At 37.7% G+C, this 16240-nt stretch overlaps 1 protein-coding gene across 1 annotated transcript in view; it reads left to right on the top strand.

Moving 5' to 3' along the window:
* Positions 1 to 6968: 6968 nt before the first annotated feature.
* Positions 6969 to 16240, top strand: part of LOC146163771 (short transient receptor potential channel 4-like) — a 28002-nt gene continuing 18730 nt past the window's right edge. Inside the window, exons 1-3 of the mRNA XM_083381599.1 lie at positions 6969 to 7106; positions 14986 to 15145; positions 15732 to 15914. Of these exons, the coding sequence (XP_083237725.1) occupies positions 15006 to 15145; positions 15732 to 15914 (323 nt within the window). The 5' untranslated portion in view covers positions 6969 to 7106; positions 14986 to 15005. The remainder of the gene's footprint in view (positions 7107 to 14985; positions 15146 to 15731; positions 15915 to 16240) is intronic.

Genomic DNA, 16240 nt, shown 5'->3' with positions numbered 1-16240 from the left:
AAGTCAGAAGACTAGGCTACGATCGTCTTGGTAGCAATTAGTAGATTGGCGTTTTTGTTTTGTTGTTGTCATTATTGTTTGGTTGTTTTGTAGTGCCTTGAGTTAGTTTTTCAATTTGAATTTCGATATTTTTTGCTTGTTTGGTAATATTTTATTTAGTATATATTTTTGTTATTTAGTTTTTCGACATAAAAATATCAAATTATGATAATATCTCCTTGAGACTGCATTCTGCAAGTAAACTCGGTTATCAGCAAACAATTAAAAATTATACGAGGAAAGAACTGTAGGAAACCATCAATCATTTTTGTTCTTCGCGTTTAGACGTTGACTAAAGTGCCTTTGTTCTAAATGTGAGGCAAGTGCCTTTGTACTTTAGTGCCTTGGTTATACGCTGACTATTAGGATTTTTATATATTTGGTTATTTGATTGAGTTTCCGGGTACAAATCCCAGCTACAAGATTTCGGAAATTCAGTAAAAATCACATTTGATGTTTAGTTTTTTTGGTTAATTTTATGCGTTTGAAGGCTATTTATCTGGTGATTTAAATCATTTTAACATATTAGTCAATTGATAAATTTTGTGCAAGGTGTTTCGGGTTGACCGCATTTGTGAAAACACTTCATTGGCCTTTATAAAATGTTTCACCTAATGAGATTTCGACTTTGTTGTTTGTTATGTAATGACAGATTCTTTAATTTAAATTGATTTATTGGTTACCATTGTTTTACTTGTGAGTCGAAGTAACTGATACATTCTAAAGTTCTAATATGACTGTAAGCATAAACAAACATGCAATCGGAAACACTTTTGATGTGATTTCATAACAACAAAGTCACTGGTTAAAAGTGACGTTCCGGAAAAGAAGTGTTCCTTTCCTGTGACGTCTTAAAAGACGCGGTAATTTAGCGCTTTAATGCCTAATATAAAACCCCAAACCATAATGTTACAGAAATACGAATCAAAACTTGCTATTTCCATTTAAAAAAAATGTTTAACTTATTTGTTTTGCTTGGTTTTAAAACACTCTACGGTTGATTTGGTTTATAAGGAATGATAGTTATCTATTACGACAGTTGTCGGCAAACTTTTTTTGTCGCGGCCCAAAATGCTCTTTCAAGAGCTAATGGCCCACTACGTAAAACGAATGACGTCACAAAATTACGCCATAAAACACTTAATCTTAGAAAACCTTGCGTGTAGTGCGAAAAGTTTATCGTATCATTTCATAAAAATTTACTTAAGTAGCATTCATAAGCCAGATGGCACAACATGCCATATGGTATGCATAGCGTTTTTTGGCTTCAATTAAACGATTGAATGAAGTATAGTTTTTTAGGGGGTGCATATAGCACGGTGGCCCTATCATGCAACAATGGACAAAAGTAAAAAACTCCTTGCCACACCCTTTTTAAAATACAGTACGGTTAATCTACTGCTATCACGCGGTTCAGAACTACATCACAAAACTGAAATATTAAAAAATATTCCGCGGCCACTAAAAATTGCTCGGAGTTTGTCGACCATTGTATAGAGAACGTTATTATCGTAATATGTACATATGTGTTTTTGGCGGAAACCATTCGAACCAGCTGTACATTAGTCGCGTGGCAACTGTCAGTCACTGGGTCCACTGTTTTCGATGCGAACGTGCATACGTTAGGATTCTTGGTGGCGTGTTACATCCTCTTGCAGGCCCCGGCTAAGCTTCGTGTTGTGAGAAAGATCCAGCGCGTGCTTTCGACATTAATCGACGAGAGCGTTTCTCTGCGGAAGCAATGCGGGGTAACCTTATACTTATCGAAACTAAAACGGAGCGTTATGCCACTGTGTGCATGTTTCGCCGCGAACAATATTTGAGTTCGACAGACAAGACCGAAGGAGCTTGTGCCAGGTAAAAAATATATTGCATAAGGTACAAAGATAAGATTACTTCAGAGTTTAGCATTACTTACATTGACAAACACTACTGTAGGGTAAGTTATAGTGCCTGTTATAAGTTCTTCGATATATTTGTCGTGTTTAGTGCGCACTACGAAATAAATTAAATTGTTTCATGTTACTATTCAAAGACGCTCGAATTATGCGTTTGTTGGCCTTATGCGGCGGATGCGAACAAACATGAAGTCGCACATATAAGAATAGAAACCACTGTAAATCGAAAGACGAATGTGCGACATAGCGTTTGACGTTATGTGACTCAGGTTTGCCGTTATTTTCGATGGTAATATGCATATCAGTCATTTTTCTATGTTATAATTGTTCGTTGGCGGATTACAGAAAGCAACAAGAAAAGAGCAATTACGTTTCGCCAAATATAGCTATTAAGTCTTCGCATAAGTGATACAGAAAGTCTCAACTCGGATGGTCGTTTCAAGTTCATAAAAAGCTAGTTGCCCGCGTGATTTAACCTTACTGACAATCTTAGGCTCGAGTACCAAAGAGAAACGCTTCATTACGCACAAACGCCGTTAGCAAGAAGCGCAACGTTAGAAAGGTCCATTTTTATTTTGGCACTACACCATTTGTAGGTTTACGTATCAGATATCGAAAGCGGGTTGTAAGCACTCGGCGAATGAAAAACAGCTTAGAACTTGTGTTCGGGAAACATTTTGCCCGATGTTAGGGAGAAGCAGCTTAACTTCAAGTGGTCGATGTAAGACCTCAAATAAGAGGTGTACTGGCGCGAAACGTATCACAGGTTCCACGCACAAAACAGTTCAATGTTCGGGTGGGTGGCATGTCCGCCAGAGAAAAAGCTTGCGCAGATTACTGACAAAAAATTGCCAGGTTACGATGAGCAGCTGTGTAGCAACTTACAATTTCAGAAACGAACTTCTCAAACACTTCATTTGTTTACTTTAATTACGGGTCTTTAACGCTTCATTATCTGCCTTGGTGCGCTGGATGTTTGACTTGTAACGTGATGTGCGTGTCGTAAAAGGGTTTACGCTAACGTATAGGACGTGCAAGTAAGATTTGGAAGCTCGGTCAAAGTAAAATAGTCCGTTTATAACTGGGAAAATCTAAGATCAATGCGCGCTAGACGCTCGTACATCAACACAGCATCGTATGTATAACAAAAAGGCCCGAGGAACGCTACAATTACAGGTTACGTGTAAATTGGCACCATTCGTTCACCAGCAAGTTAGTCACATACTTAACGCGTTTTAACAAATAAGCTACACACGGAACCAGCAGCAGTAGCAGCAGCATGCAGCCGCAGTCGCAAACGCCTCTACGCCCCTGGAAACTGGACGAGAGGTCTATGCACCCCCGCGTTGCGTCCACTGGTCGCTTGTGCCAAAAGCGGAACACTGAATAAGCAAGTTACAAGTCTGCGCATTCTGGCGTTTGTAAAACAAGCGAAGTTTGGATTACGTTTGTTTGCTTAGGCAGGGACCATCATGTGTAGGCCTGCTGCTGATTCCGAGGTCGACCGCTACCTGTTCAGTTGTGATAACCAGCAAAAGTGTTTATAGCCAAGTCGTTATTACTAGAGTTTAGTACACTTTGAAGTGAGGCGCGTCATAACTAGTAATGAGATCAAACTGATGTGGCTTCAGCTAAGCCAGGCCATGCATTTTTAAACAGAATGTTTGTAATTATTTGGCCGGTTAAAACAGAATAGATATTTGTTTAAAAACAGCCGTTCTGCTATTTTACAAAACTGTAACATAACAATGCAGTGTGGTGCAGCACCTAAAAGTTATCAGCAAGATATTCGATGGCAGATACAAGATATTCAAGTAAACGCATGCTGTGAAAAATAAGGTTGCAAAGGTATTATCAGCCAGATAACTAAAAAAAAAAACTAATGCGACAAAATATAACGTTTTTATTTTTTCCCCTTGGTGCGCTTTTTAGTTCAAGACTTCTTGTAGTAATATGGATTGTGCAGTCAACCGACCGAACAGCCTTATTGTTTATTCTATCCCACTGGTGTCGTGCTTGTCGTAATGGTCGACAATGATGAATTCTCTGAATCACAGCGTTGATTGCGTGTTTACATAACATATGTTTAGTTAAGTCAAATAAGTGCTGGGGAAAACTACAGTTTTCTGTAGTTTGAATGTTTATTTTGGCTGAAGTTAGTCAGATACAGCATGTAAACAACGCCGGGAAAGTAAATCTACCTGTTTTTACTAGAAGCTGTAAGCGCAACCGTTTTGCGGCATGAGGTACAAAATGTGCGAAAACATGCATTTTAAACTAAACAGCAACGAACGTCAGAATTATTTCCAGTTGTTTTGTTTTCTATCCATACAGTTACTTGTAGGGCAAAAGTGTTCTCTATAACTGAAAACTGTCACGTTTTAAACAAATGACGTATCCCGCATCTTAAGCAAAAAGTTCAACTTGCCTTTATTGACTTCCAAAGCCCTTAAAAACAATTCCTACAGCGCCAACTAAAGATAAAATAGATGTTTCTGTTTTCTAGTTCTACCGAATTTTCAAGTTTATTATTTTAGGTTTAGTGCGTAGCCGTATATACATTTGCGTGTTTAAATTTCATAGGCAAAATTAACGCATGTTTTCGATATTATAAAAATATATAAGCCTGTCCATTTCCACGTTTTATTTGTTTCTCAGTATTTTTACGTTTTGTTGCGCTACAGTTTGTATAGTCTTCTTTAGATGTGAGCACAGAGGCGGACAAATCATTTTGACAGAGGGCGGCATAACAATGGAAAAGTGAATAAATGGTCCGTGCCAAAAATTGGATTTCAAATCATATTTGATGAAGTGCAATTGATTAAGCATAAGGAAGAAGCTATTTATCCGGTCATCAAAGTATTTCAATTCAAAAACGATTTCGCGGAGGTGTTTTTTTAATGTTGGAGTAGGCCGAGGTCCTTGGGGACTTTTTCTGAGTCGCAAATGCTTCTGTGGGGCACGAGTTTAGTTTAGTTGAAGCTTCTGACTCTCGTTTTAAGGTTGCTTGAAGGTTGCGTGCGTATAACTCGTTTGCCAACCACAATGCTTCTGGTGATTATTAATTGTATTATCTGATAAGCGAAACACCCAGTTGAAACTATAGAAGGCTGACAATCAACACTGTTAACAACACAGCGCTGTGAACAGCATAGCGCTGTGAACAGCACAACACGTTAACTGAGAAGTGGTCTCATTTACAAGCGGACAGCGGCCTAAGTAGCCACAGACAATCGAACTGCTGACCGCCGAGATAATCGCGGAACAGCACATTTAGCCTTTACACTTTGGTGCGAGTAGACAATAAATCTGGGGCATAAGCCGTTACAGCGTAAATTGCACAATAAACACAAAATCTCTTAGTCGGTAAATAGCCGTGCGCTACACTTCCTTGTAGATTTAATTGGTAATTGCTTGGCATTGGCCGATCAGACCTGAAGTTTTTTTAGCGCCTGAAAACCTTAAACTTCCTAAACTGGCATTACTTTGAAATAAAAAATACTTTAGTAGGCCTAAATAGATATATAGAACGCTTTCTTGAAATCATGTACAACATTTGAATAAAAACTACCATAATTTATTTCCAATTTTGTGTTGGAGTATACCTGTATATATCGCACTGAGCATTTGTCACCTATCAGTAGGCTTTAAATCAGGTAACTTTTTACCGTTTGGCTGCACAGCACGGTAAGGGATGCAATGTTGTCGAAAAACAATATAGGCATATAACGAAGGAAAGTCAAGCGTGAAATCTCAGATCGCTTTTCGACCGCCCGTGTCTGACTGCAATCCTATAATGTTTTATATAGTACCAGTAGGTTTAAGAAACACTGTTCAGTGCCCAGCGGAAAGGAAATAAGTCATTGGCTTGGAAGCCAAGTGAAGAGGTAGTATTTTTGACCTGGGTTCAACAATGCTGTTTGGTCGGATTGATAATACATCATTAGAAAGACGCTGTTATGCCATCATAGGCATTGATGAATGAAGTGGCATTCACCCAAACTACAAGATAGAACATTTGGATTATTTCGAATTTATCCTAGTTTCAAGTTGGCAATAATGATAATGAAGTGCATCTAATATAATTCAGCAGGTGTTATGTGTGGCTGACTTCCGGAGTTGCAACGTTTTGCGTTGGTGGTCTCTGTTCTGCCTACTTGTAAGAACCAGTTCAATGTACTTAGAAAGAGTTCCAATGCCATTAAAGGAAGAACGGGCTATAGAGCAGTGTTTCTTAACCTTCTCGAATCCTTTGATCTTTCATGGAATTTTCTCGTACCCCCCTGTCTATAACGGCCGGCGGAAGTAAATAAAATTGTAATAATAGGAACTCAGTGTATTTACATTCTACGTGTTAAATGCATGCATTAAATACAGTCTTCTAAGTTCAACAATATTTACAACACATAAACAAATCAGTAAATTTACTAATGGCTTTTTGTTGTTGCTTTTTGTAAATTACGCATTCTTCACAAATATGCCTAAAAAGCGCTTCACACTGCATGTCGTACCGCCAGTTTTGGTGCTTCGTACGACCAAGGGGTGCACGTACCCCTGGTTAAGAACCCCTGCTATAGAAGGTCCTAAACCATATTGCAGCAACGAATTCGCAGCCCACAAAAACGTTACGATGGGTATGTTCGTGTTTTTGGTGCGGGGAAACAGAGAAGGGGACACTTCTTTATCTAATTATCTTTTGTCGTTACATTTTGTATTGTGATCTAAGATTTTGAGGAAATCTCGCAAAGAAATGGCATGAACGTTTAACAAACACCAGACTTACTTACTGAGAACACTGAGCTCTGCCTTTTAGATGGGCGGTGCCAGTTTGTCATTTTGATGGAATGCTTAGACTTTGCATCGTCAAATATGATTGACGACGCCTAGCAAAATGCATCGCGGGATGCACTTTACTTAAACGATAAATTGCACGACATAAAATACCTTACAGTTGTCTTAGTTGTCTAAATGCGGAGAGAGAAAGTTGCGCGAATATTTTCCTCACATAACCAACGTGTCTTCATCTCTCAGGTTGTTTGTAAAATTAAATATGGTATGTTTTTCGCTTACAACTGATGAAATTACCTCTACAAACACCATGAGTTAATCGTAAAAAAGCAAAGCAAGAGGCACGAAATAAAAGAAATCAACAGGCCTCTCAGAAAAAAGGTTAGTGACATGCTAATGTCTAAGTATATTTAGAAGGGTTTACTGTAACAACAATTTTAAAACTAATATTGGCATATAGCTTAAATAATCGTTTGATAGAATATAATTCGACCTCAATAACCTTCTGTTAATGTAAACAGATATATTGTTTTACGACATTAAATATATATGCATAAAGATGTTTTTATTTGTTGGCCTATGGTAAATTTTTATTTATTGTTGCCGAATTTTAAGTGAACGAAACAGTCGCAGAACTAGCATATATATCCTTTTTTCGTGCGCCGAGCGTTATTCAACATGCCTTTTGCCTACAACCTCAAGCAAACCATTCGAGTCATTAAAATTTATGCAGCACGTATAGTGATAAAATTCAAAAATATTTAACCGCAAGATGTCAGCATTTCACAAATAAATTTTTGAGGATTGGATACGTTAGGAATATAGTTATGCGGCTTACTTGAAATGGCAATATATAGAAGGGTTTGCAACCGCGTCCGTCGGCCACCCTAGTGGAAGCACGATATTGCAATACTATAATTTATTTGCCATTGTGATTTTATTATGACTTCAGAGACCTCCATCTTGCTAGCATCTAAAAGTCTGTAGATATTAAAACTTAAAATTTTTCTACGCCTTTTTGACAAACTTCTCGAAAATGATTTGACTTTGAAAAACATAAAAAATTGAACAGTTTTCAAAACATATTTTTTAAACAAACTGCCTATATTGCGCATTTGACACTTTATGTTGTTGCTTAACACGTTGTGTTTGGTTTTAGATTGTTTGGCGCTACTTGATTCTTTGCTCGGCATTAATACTGAAATATAGCGTTTCATTTTATCATAAAAAATTGAAACGCTTGCCAGGCAAATTGAAGAGGGGTCACTTCAGTCAAAGAGGATTTCCAAATCAGACTTTTAGGTGCTAGCAAGATCCCCAATGTTAATAATACACAGTGCCTTAATGTGGATATTACGTCGCTCCACTGTTTTTAAAACGATGTTATGTAACCATTTCGTCACGTTTGGTTTACTATTAAACACTGTCAATTAGGGACATGTCTGTTCTGCAAAATCGACGTCTGAAGTATAACGCAGCAACTTATAAAGATTTAATTAAAACGGGTTTCAAGCCAAAGGAAGTTTTATTACCTAACCGGAGTCCCTACGGAATGGTATCAAGATAATACGCAACAGCTTAATTTTAAATTGATGGTTGAACAGGACTACAGCGCTAGTTGAAGTCAATGCCAGATTTTTATTCAATAGATTTGTTGGCATTAGCTCACTACGTCGAGTTCTTAACTTACAGTACTTGCTGTTTGAAAACAATGGAATATGTTCCAAGTTTAGTATAGCCTACTTGTATCTATTTCCCTCCATACGAAAATGAGCTTAAGATGGATTTTTTTGCCACTGCGTTTACCACAGGCGCCTCTGGCATTGGTATCGAAACTGGAGCGCCGTTATCTCAGGTAGTGGTTCTTTATTTTAAGGTCACGCATCGGTGGACAGGTATTGTGACGACTTTTGAGACTAAGCAGCAGCCGTCAATAGTTGCATCGCTGCTAAGCGAGACGGTGCAGCTGACCTGTTTATAGACACGATCGCCAGCGTTTTACACGTAGTTTAAGGGTTTTATACAAAAAAGCGGCCCTACAAGGCCAATTAATCTATGACGACCAGTTTATCGTTATACACGTTGAAGTTTTGCATGCTTTGTACAGCAAGTATATTGGGTATGTTCAACTATTCGTTATAGAATAGGCGTAAAGCTGATGGTAGGTTATACGACGAAACTGTACAGAGTGCCAGAATTTCTGGTGATGTAGGTGAAAAATGATTTATATTGCATAATACAGTATCTGTCAGCTTGGCGCGCTTGCGTTTCTGCATTTACCACGAACGGCTGCCGCAAAGGTCTTTTAGCCAGGCGCTTATGAGCGTTACGCTGTTTGATTATGGCGCCCCTTATCACGCAGTATTCCCAAGTCGTCGCGAAGCTTGTAGCAGTGATTGTTATGTTCTGTTGTGGTCCTTGTGAATATGGCGATAGGCAATAGATACCAATCAAAGTCTTTTGTTGTGCGGTATGAATAATATTGGGCCCGAAATTGCGTAATGATGTTGTTTTAGCTCTGTGACGTACATACAACGCGACGCAGCTTATTTTAGTAGGATATGAAATGTTTTTGATCAATTCTAAAGCTTATGTTTTGCTTCGTTGCTGTGCCCACTTCAGTGAACACAGCTTATGGCAGTTTAGGTTGGGAAAATAATCTTATTGCAGGCGTTTATAAGGTTTGCCCTCGATATAGGAATTAATGATTGTTGGAGGCGAACTGCAGTGTTTAATTTATGGAGGTTTTAATTTAGTTTACTTGACGTTTAAAGGAGGCACATTTGCAACCACTTTGCTGTATATTTTGTTTGTAAAATTATTTAACCTCCACACTGTAAGTTGTGTGGAATACGCATACATGTGTATAAGCGGAGGCTAACACATTTAGTAAGTGTTGTGTTTTACAAACCCTTTCCGCACAGTATTTCTCTTAAAATAAAAAAACTCCCGGGATATCTATAATAAAATAGGACATTCTAAATAGAAAATATCATAGTCCTTTCTAGTGAAATGCTTTATGTAATTTTTGCGCGTATTGAATATACTATGTCGTTTATCCACAAAAGTAAGTATACAACAGGTTTAAAATGTTTCGCTTATTCGACTGATAAAAGAGTTCTTTGCACTGATTAAGGCTGTATTTACCAATGGATAAGATATGCCAGAATATCGTATTAAACGATAAAGAAGGTTAATGTTAGTATGGTGCCAACAACAGTTCTTGAATAGTTCGTTTGGCTAAAAACCGTAAGGATGAAATTACCAGAAGATTTTATATTTTTGGCCTCGCATTGACTAACTGGCTTTGGTGAGCCCCCTATAACCCTTCCAGTATTTGCCATTGGTATTTACAAGTACATCTTCAGAGGGGTAGATTGCTTATATAGGCTACCGCTACACGAACGCATGATTAAAAGTTCAAACAACGAATATTTTCAGTATTTTTTCGTCTATGTAAAATTTGCATTTACGAAAACGTTTCCTTGTTGGTAATTATTACCTTTACCACTGCTTGTATTTATTTTTCAACAATTTATTTTCAAATATATGTTTTGTATTATATTTATATTTGCGTAGCCACTTTAAGGTTGGTGATACGATTAAATTAATATCAGGTAGGCTAACTAAAAATATATTGTGTCGGCCCAAAGAATTATTCCAGTCACGCTATATACAAAGAGTTTGTGACACTGTTACATTACTATTTATCAAATTGCTTTTATATTGCGTTGATTATATTAGTTCAACTAAATGACACACTAGAAATTAACTTCCTGTGGGCGAGAATTAAGTATTGCATTTATTCAAACAACAATTAAGATATAGGGTCAAGCAACCGCACTGGTCGCTAAATGAACCCCTCGTTTAATTGTAACATCTTAAGCCGCGAGGTTTAACTACAGACTTGTGGGCCGGATTTTGCCAGTTGACACTTTTATTGAGGCCGAAATCTTTTTCATGGACCAGTGACTAAATAACACCAATCATTATTTTCGGCCAGCGATGAAATCGCTCGGTACGAATTGCTTCTGATGGCCCTCGACACAATCGAGTTGGCCACGCTGAGAGCAAAGGTCAAGCATTTTGTGGAAAGTTCAAACACTTTGTAGATAAAAACAAACACTTTTCTTGCTTACCTAATAATCTAATTATGGAAACATTTACACAACTTAGCAAGATTTAATGGAAAGGTTTTAATACTGTAGTTCGTACTAGATATATAATAACGTCGATGCTGCAGCATTGCCTTTGAGCGTTTATAGGTCTGGAAATACGAGCACCTTCAAAAGAAAGCTATTTGTGGTTAAAGACAATGAAGAGACTACAATGGCCAATTCAAAGTTAATTGTTTCTTTTGATCAGCTCTGTAGGCTAGAGCAAAACGAAAACCAGGTCAAGCAAAAACGCTTTAGCCGCGTGCTGAACTAAATTAATACCTGTAGCGGCTATATGGTTTCATCGACGTAACTTAAAAAAACTCCAAAATAAAATATATTTTGCCATTTGAAATTACATGTTTGAATGACGGCAGTGGTAGCTCTTCAGTATCAAATGATTTTCACACTGGCGTAATGTCGAGTAAACGCTTTTTTATTGATGTTTAATATCGATTGGGTTAAAATAGTTTTATGGCAGTGCAGCCTTGTTTTTTGTTTGACAATTACGTGTTTCTTTAGTACTGTTAATGCACAGCTTAGGCCTAATATAACTTCAAATTCCTGTAACAAGTTATAAACTGCAGTGTTGGGCCTACTCTTCCTTAACCATCGCTTGTGGTATCGGTTTGGTAAATTCGTTTTTCTGCCTCCTAAATTACGTCATTTAAGGTAGCTGGCTAATAATAGTTGTAAAGTTTCACGGGCAAGTTTTTTCGCGTTATCTGAGCCGACCATAACCTTATAAAGCTTAAAAAATACTTGGTTCTTTTGTGTTAATCACGGCGTTCATAAATGAATGTTAGCAGTTCAAAGTCTAATCTTCATACTTGAGGTTAATAAAAAAGTTCACATTACAGAAGTGTCGTTTTATTGCCGTGCCGCTCCAAAAAAATGAAAGTTGTTGCATTAAGGCGTGTGATTGTTGGCTTATAATAACATTTAAAGCAATAGCTAAATTTGATTATTGTGAAGTTCGCAAATAGTTTACGTTTCCTTATTTTATTCATTTTACGTCGTGATAAGGGCATCATGTCTTTACTACTTGGTGTCGAATTGATACAACAACAAGGAAACTGACTAATGCTAGGCGCGCGGCCTGTAATGTTTACCGGTTAAAGCAACCACGTATAAGTTTGTTTTTCACATCATTCCTGTTCTATTGCAAGCAGGGACAGCTTTGATAGCGAATCAACTTAGCTTTGTTGTCTTGTGAGTTAGGTTTTTTCGCCTATCGTTTCTATTTTTTTGTCGTTTATGGTTGGCGTAAGCGTAGCGAAGATTTTATTAAATATAACCTCCTTGGTAGATGTGTGCTATCGGAGCGGGTGCATAAACTCTGGAAACTAGGAGAGAATGTTGTGTTTTTACACGTATTTATGTTTGCCATCCGCCCTTCTATCGTCGGTTATTAGTAAACTATGTTATTAATAATTACAGATTTACGGAGAATATATTCAGAACTCCCTCGCGCGAATTGTAGATAGGCCTAAAGAAATGTTTAATTAAAATAAATAGTGTAAATATAAAAACTAAGACTATACGTGGTTAGCTGAAGTTTTTAATACTAAAGTTTGCAATCAACTAATGATTCTGCATTTGTGAATGATTTTTTGAAAAGAGATAAACAATATGCAGTGCAGCGCTTTTTGCTGGTCGTGACAAATTTGGTGTTTCCGCAACGTATTGTTTTGAGTAAATTGTTATAGAACACCAACTATTCTTGTCTGTATAAAAGCTTGATGGTTAAACAATTCAAACGAGGGTTGGTAGAGTCAAGTTGCCCATAGCAAGATGTGGATATCGCACCTTTTTTTCCCCGGGTTTCCCATAAAACTTCTACAAATTTGTAAAGGGTTTTTACCAGAAAATTTGTTTGAGTGTTCACGAAAGTAGACTGCGTGAAACATATTACGACTTGCTTGCCAAGAGTAATACTTTGCAACATATGTGCCGTGAGACCAGGTGAGGTCCGCGGTGTTCCCGGAGGTTTTTTCTTACGTTTACTGAAAGGCACCTTTCTAAAGTTAGAAGAATTAAGACGTAAATGTGCCCAACTGTATGCAATTATTAACTTCCTCGATATTTAAAACTTTTTTAAACCTATGTAACGCTCATGTCCGAAGTCATAATTCGAAGTCAAGTCGATTAGCTGGTTTAAACTGTACAGTGGTTTTAAATATTTTTACTAAGGCGTTCTGTGCAGCAAAGTCAGAAAGATAATCAAATATAATGGGTAAAATTGTTGTGCCTACGGCCCATTTAACCATAAAACTTTGTGTTGACTATTAACCTGCCTTACGTGTGCTGCCGCACTTTTTAGCTCTTTTAGTGTGTGCCGCACGTAATACAGGTAGCGGAACCCTGTACTATAGGTTAACCATAATATTGGCGCTCAGATTCCTAGCCCCAGCTAATTCACCCGAACGTCATACACAGCAAGATACTATTGCGCCTTACAAAAAGTCAATGTTTCTAATTTCCCCTCATAAAACACACAAAACGCAAAACTGTCCTGATCTTTAAGAGACTTTATTGTTTCATTGGGTACACAATTAGATCTTGGAGATTATTGTAGTCATGCTGAATTAGTGTCTTTCACTAGATTTTACATTTTTGTTACCTTTACCTTACATCTCGTGTAAATAATTCAAGTCGCAATGAAGATTAATTCCACAATGTGCATTTGGTAGTCTTGTGTATTACGATCGCCTCAATCCGCACTCTACGCTATTTGATTTAAAAAGTTTAATATACAGTATATGCCTAATAAGCGAATAAATTACTGATCAGTTGTGACTTTACTTAAAGTTTTTAACTAAAAGTTTGCGATAAACGTGGCCAGTTGGCATGTCACGACTTGATGCTAAAAGAATGTCCAGTAAGACAGGCGAAGTAGGGCAGTAATGTCAACATATGCTTTGTACGGGGTTGAAACCCATATGGTTGAACAGAAATGGGTGGTGGCAGAGGATAGTTTTCTACGTTTTTTAGGAACACTGCAGATATGTGGCAAATATTAACCTATTTTTCGTGGAATTCGACATTAAATTTTTATTAACAGCCGATAACCCAAAATCCACATTGGAGAAATATTTATTACCATCGCATTATACGTGATATTTCTTGGCCAGAACAACTTTGATAAGTCGCACGACTTTTACGAGGTTTGTTTAAAGAGGCCATTTGAAAGGACGCAGAAAATTTACAGATGTAAAACTCTTATAAAGATCCTGCAAAGATCCTACTGAAAACTGTCAGATTTGGGAAGAGGTTAAAGCTAAAAATGGCCCTACATTACAGATTGTTCTGATTGTGAGCTTTGTATTATGTTTCTGTTTGTCACGGTATTACTTGTACTGGACCTGGTCCGACTTTTTACTGGTTGCAGAGTTCAAATGTTTTAGATACAAGTTTCTGCTTAGCGGTCTAGATCAGTGACTCTTCAGTTTTTTGGTTCTCGTGGACCAGAGTCGGCGTGAAATTATTCGAGATGGCGTCAGACATTTGTGGTGTAACACAAGTAGACTTAGGAAACCTGCAGTTTAGAGTTCACAAATGTGAAACTAAAAACAAGAAGGAAGTCGTTTTTTATGGATAATCCCTGTTTACTCCACGTCCACGTATCCCAAGGGGTCCAAGGACCATAGTTTTAGTACCCCTGCTGTAAAATGAAAAAGTTTTGTTTGTTTTTTCAGTAAGTCTTTGCGCCCCTTGTTTAAGAACTCCTGCGCTGAGATGTTATTAGCGCAGAACTTTAAAGCTTTTATATATCAGCTATAGTTGGCAAATCACAGTATGTTTGCGTTTAACGTGGATCTCTATAGGCAGTAAAGTAATATTGATTTGACCGAATAGCATTGAGCCACGCACGGACCTTTGGAATCAATATCTGCGTTGTTCAGGATTCCAAGTTCATGCTACGTTTGTTTTATTTTAACTATGTGCTTCCTCTTCGCTGCAGTTTGCTCAGGCATTTTGTAATTTTAGTTGATTGTTGTGGAATACCACTTCATCATGGCTTGTCAAAGGTACGTCTTTACTAAAAAACTTTCATTTTGTCTATTAATGACTGAACGTATTCTTCATTTGTAACGTCACAGGTGGTCAGAGTTGATCAACCATGTCAAGGTTGACCTCGAAGACTCCGATCGCTTCTGACGAGGAGGACAAACTAATCGAGCTTCGTTCCTACCGAAACCTTCTTGCCCCAACTCATCTTCTTTCAGCCAGAATGAATCACCACCCGTCGCCAAAACCTGAGTGGGTCAAGTTTAAAAAATAATGATATTTTTTTAACTTTTAAAATGTGTTTAACACATCTCTGTATTTCTCTATGCCTATCGTGCGATTTTTTTTTCGCGGTATTGGTATAAGACGTATTTCTAGACTGCTGTATTTTTGGACGTCTCCCGCAAAACTGATCTTACCAACACAGGATTGTGAAAAAACTTAGCCCTATTTTCCTTAATTTTAGCTTCACTTTTTTTCCGTGGTGACTGCCAATAAACTTTGGAACAAAATACAGGGATTTCTTTAGTAATTTCACTAAAACGCCATTGTATTCGATAAAATCGACATTTTGCTGTTACAAACGTTTCGGCAATACCTCCTGCCTTCATCCGTGTAAAAATACAAGTCAGAAAATTTACAACAGCAAAAGATCAATTTTATCGAATCCAATGGCTTTAATCTTTTTATTGAAATTAGTAAAGAAACCCGTGTATTGAGTTCCAAAGTTTATTGGTAGCCACCACGGAAACAAAGTGAAGCTAAAATTAAGGAAAATTGAAGGAATCCCTATTTTTCTGGAGTTTTATCGTGAGGTATTGTATTCCCCAAAATACAGGCATGCCAGCAGCACACTTGACCGGCGCAATGGCAAGCCAAAACAGGACTCCACTGGCCAATATGGAGGCACCCTACCGCGTCACACGCAGTCCACCTACGCCAAACTGCGCACCGTTGCCACCTTCACGAATATGTACTTCACCCACAAGGAGGCAGCAGAAGAGGAACTCAACTTCCTCAGGTATTTATCTTTAATGCAATCTCGGTAAAACATGATACGAACGAGAGATCTCTTTGATGGAAAACAAATACCAAACATCTAAACAAATATATACAATCATTACTCCTAAATGCAGCGGAATATGTTATACATAGGGCCGGATTAAGGGTACTGTAGGCCTAAGGCTGTTTACTAGAGAAGGGCCGAATTTTGCAAACCCATCTAAAAAAATCACACACAAGGCACATATTGACTCGACTAAGTCATTCGTTTTTAAGCAAAAACTGTACTGTACTGGTACTGGATTTGTTGCATCAGCTCTTAAACCTTAAAAAAATTAAGGGACG

This window comes from Ascidiella aspersa, chromosome 2, assembly GCF_963924565.1.
Source record: "Ascidiella aspersa chromosome 2, kaAscAspe10.2, whole genome shotgun sequence".
In the NCBI taxonomy this organism is placed as follows: domain Eukaryota; kingdom Metazoa; phylum Chordata; class Ascidiacea; order Phlebobranchia; family Ascidiidae; genus Ascidiella; species Ascidiella aspersa.
The sequence above is the reverse complement of the archived record's forward strand: the minus strand, read 5'-3'. Positions and strand labels throughout refer to the sequence as shown.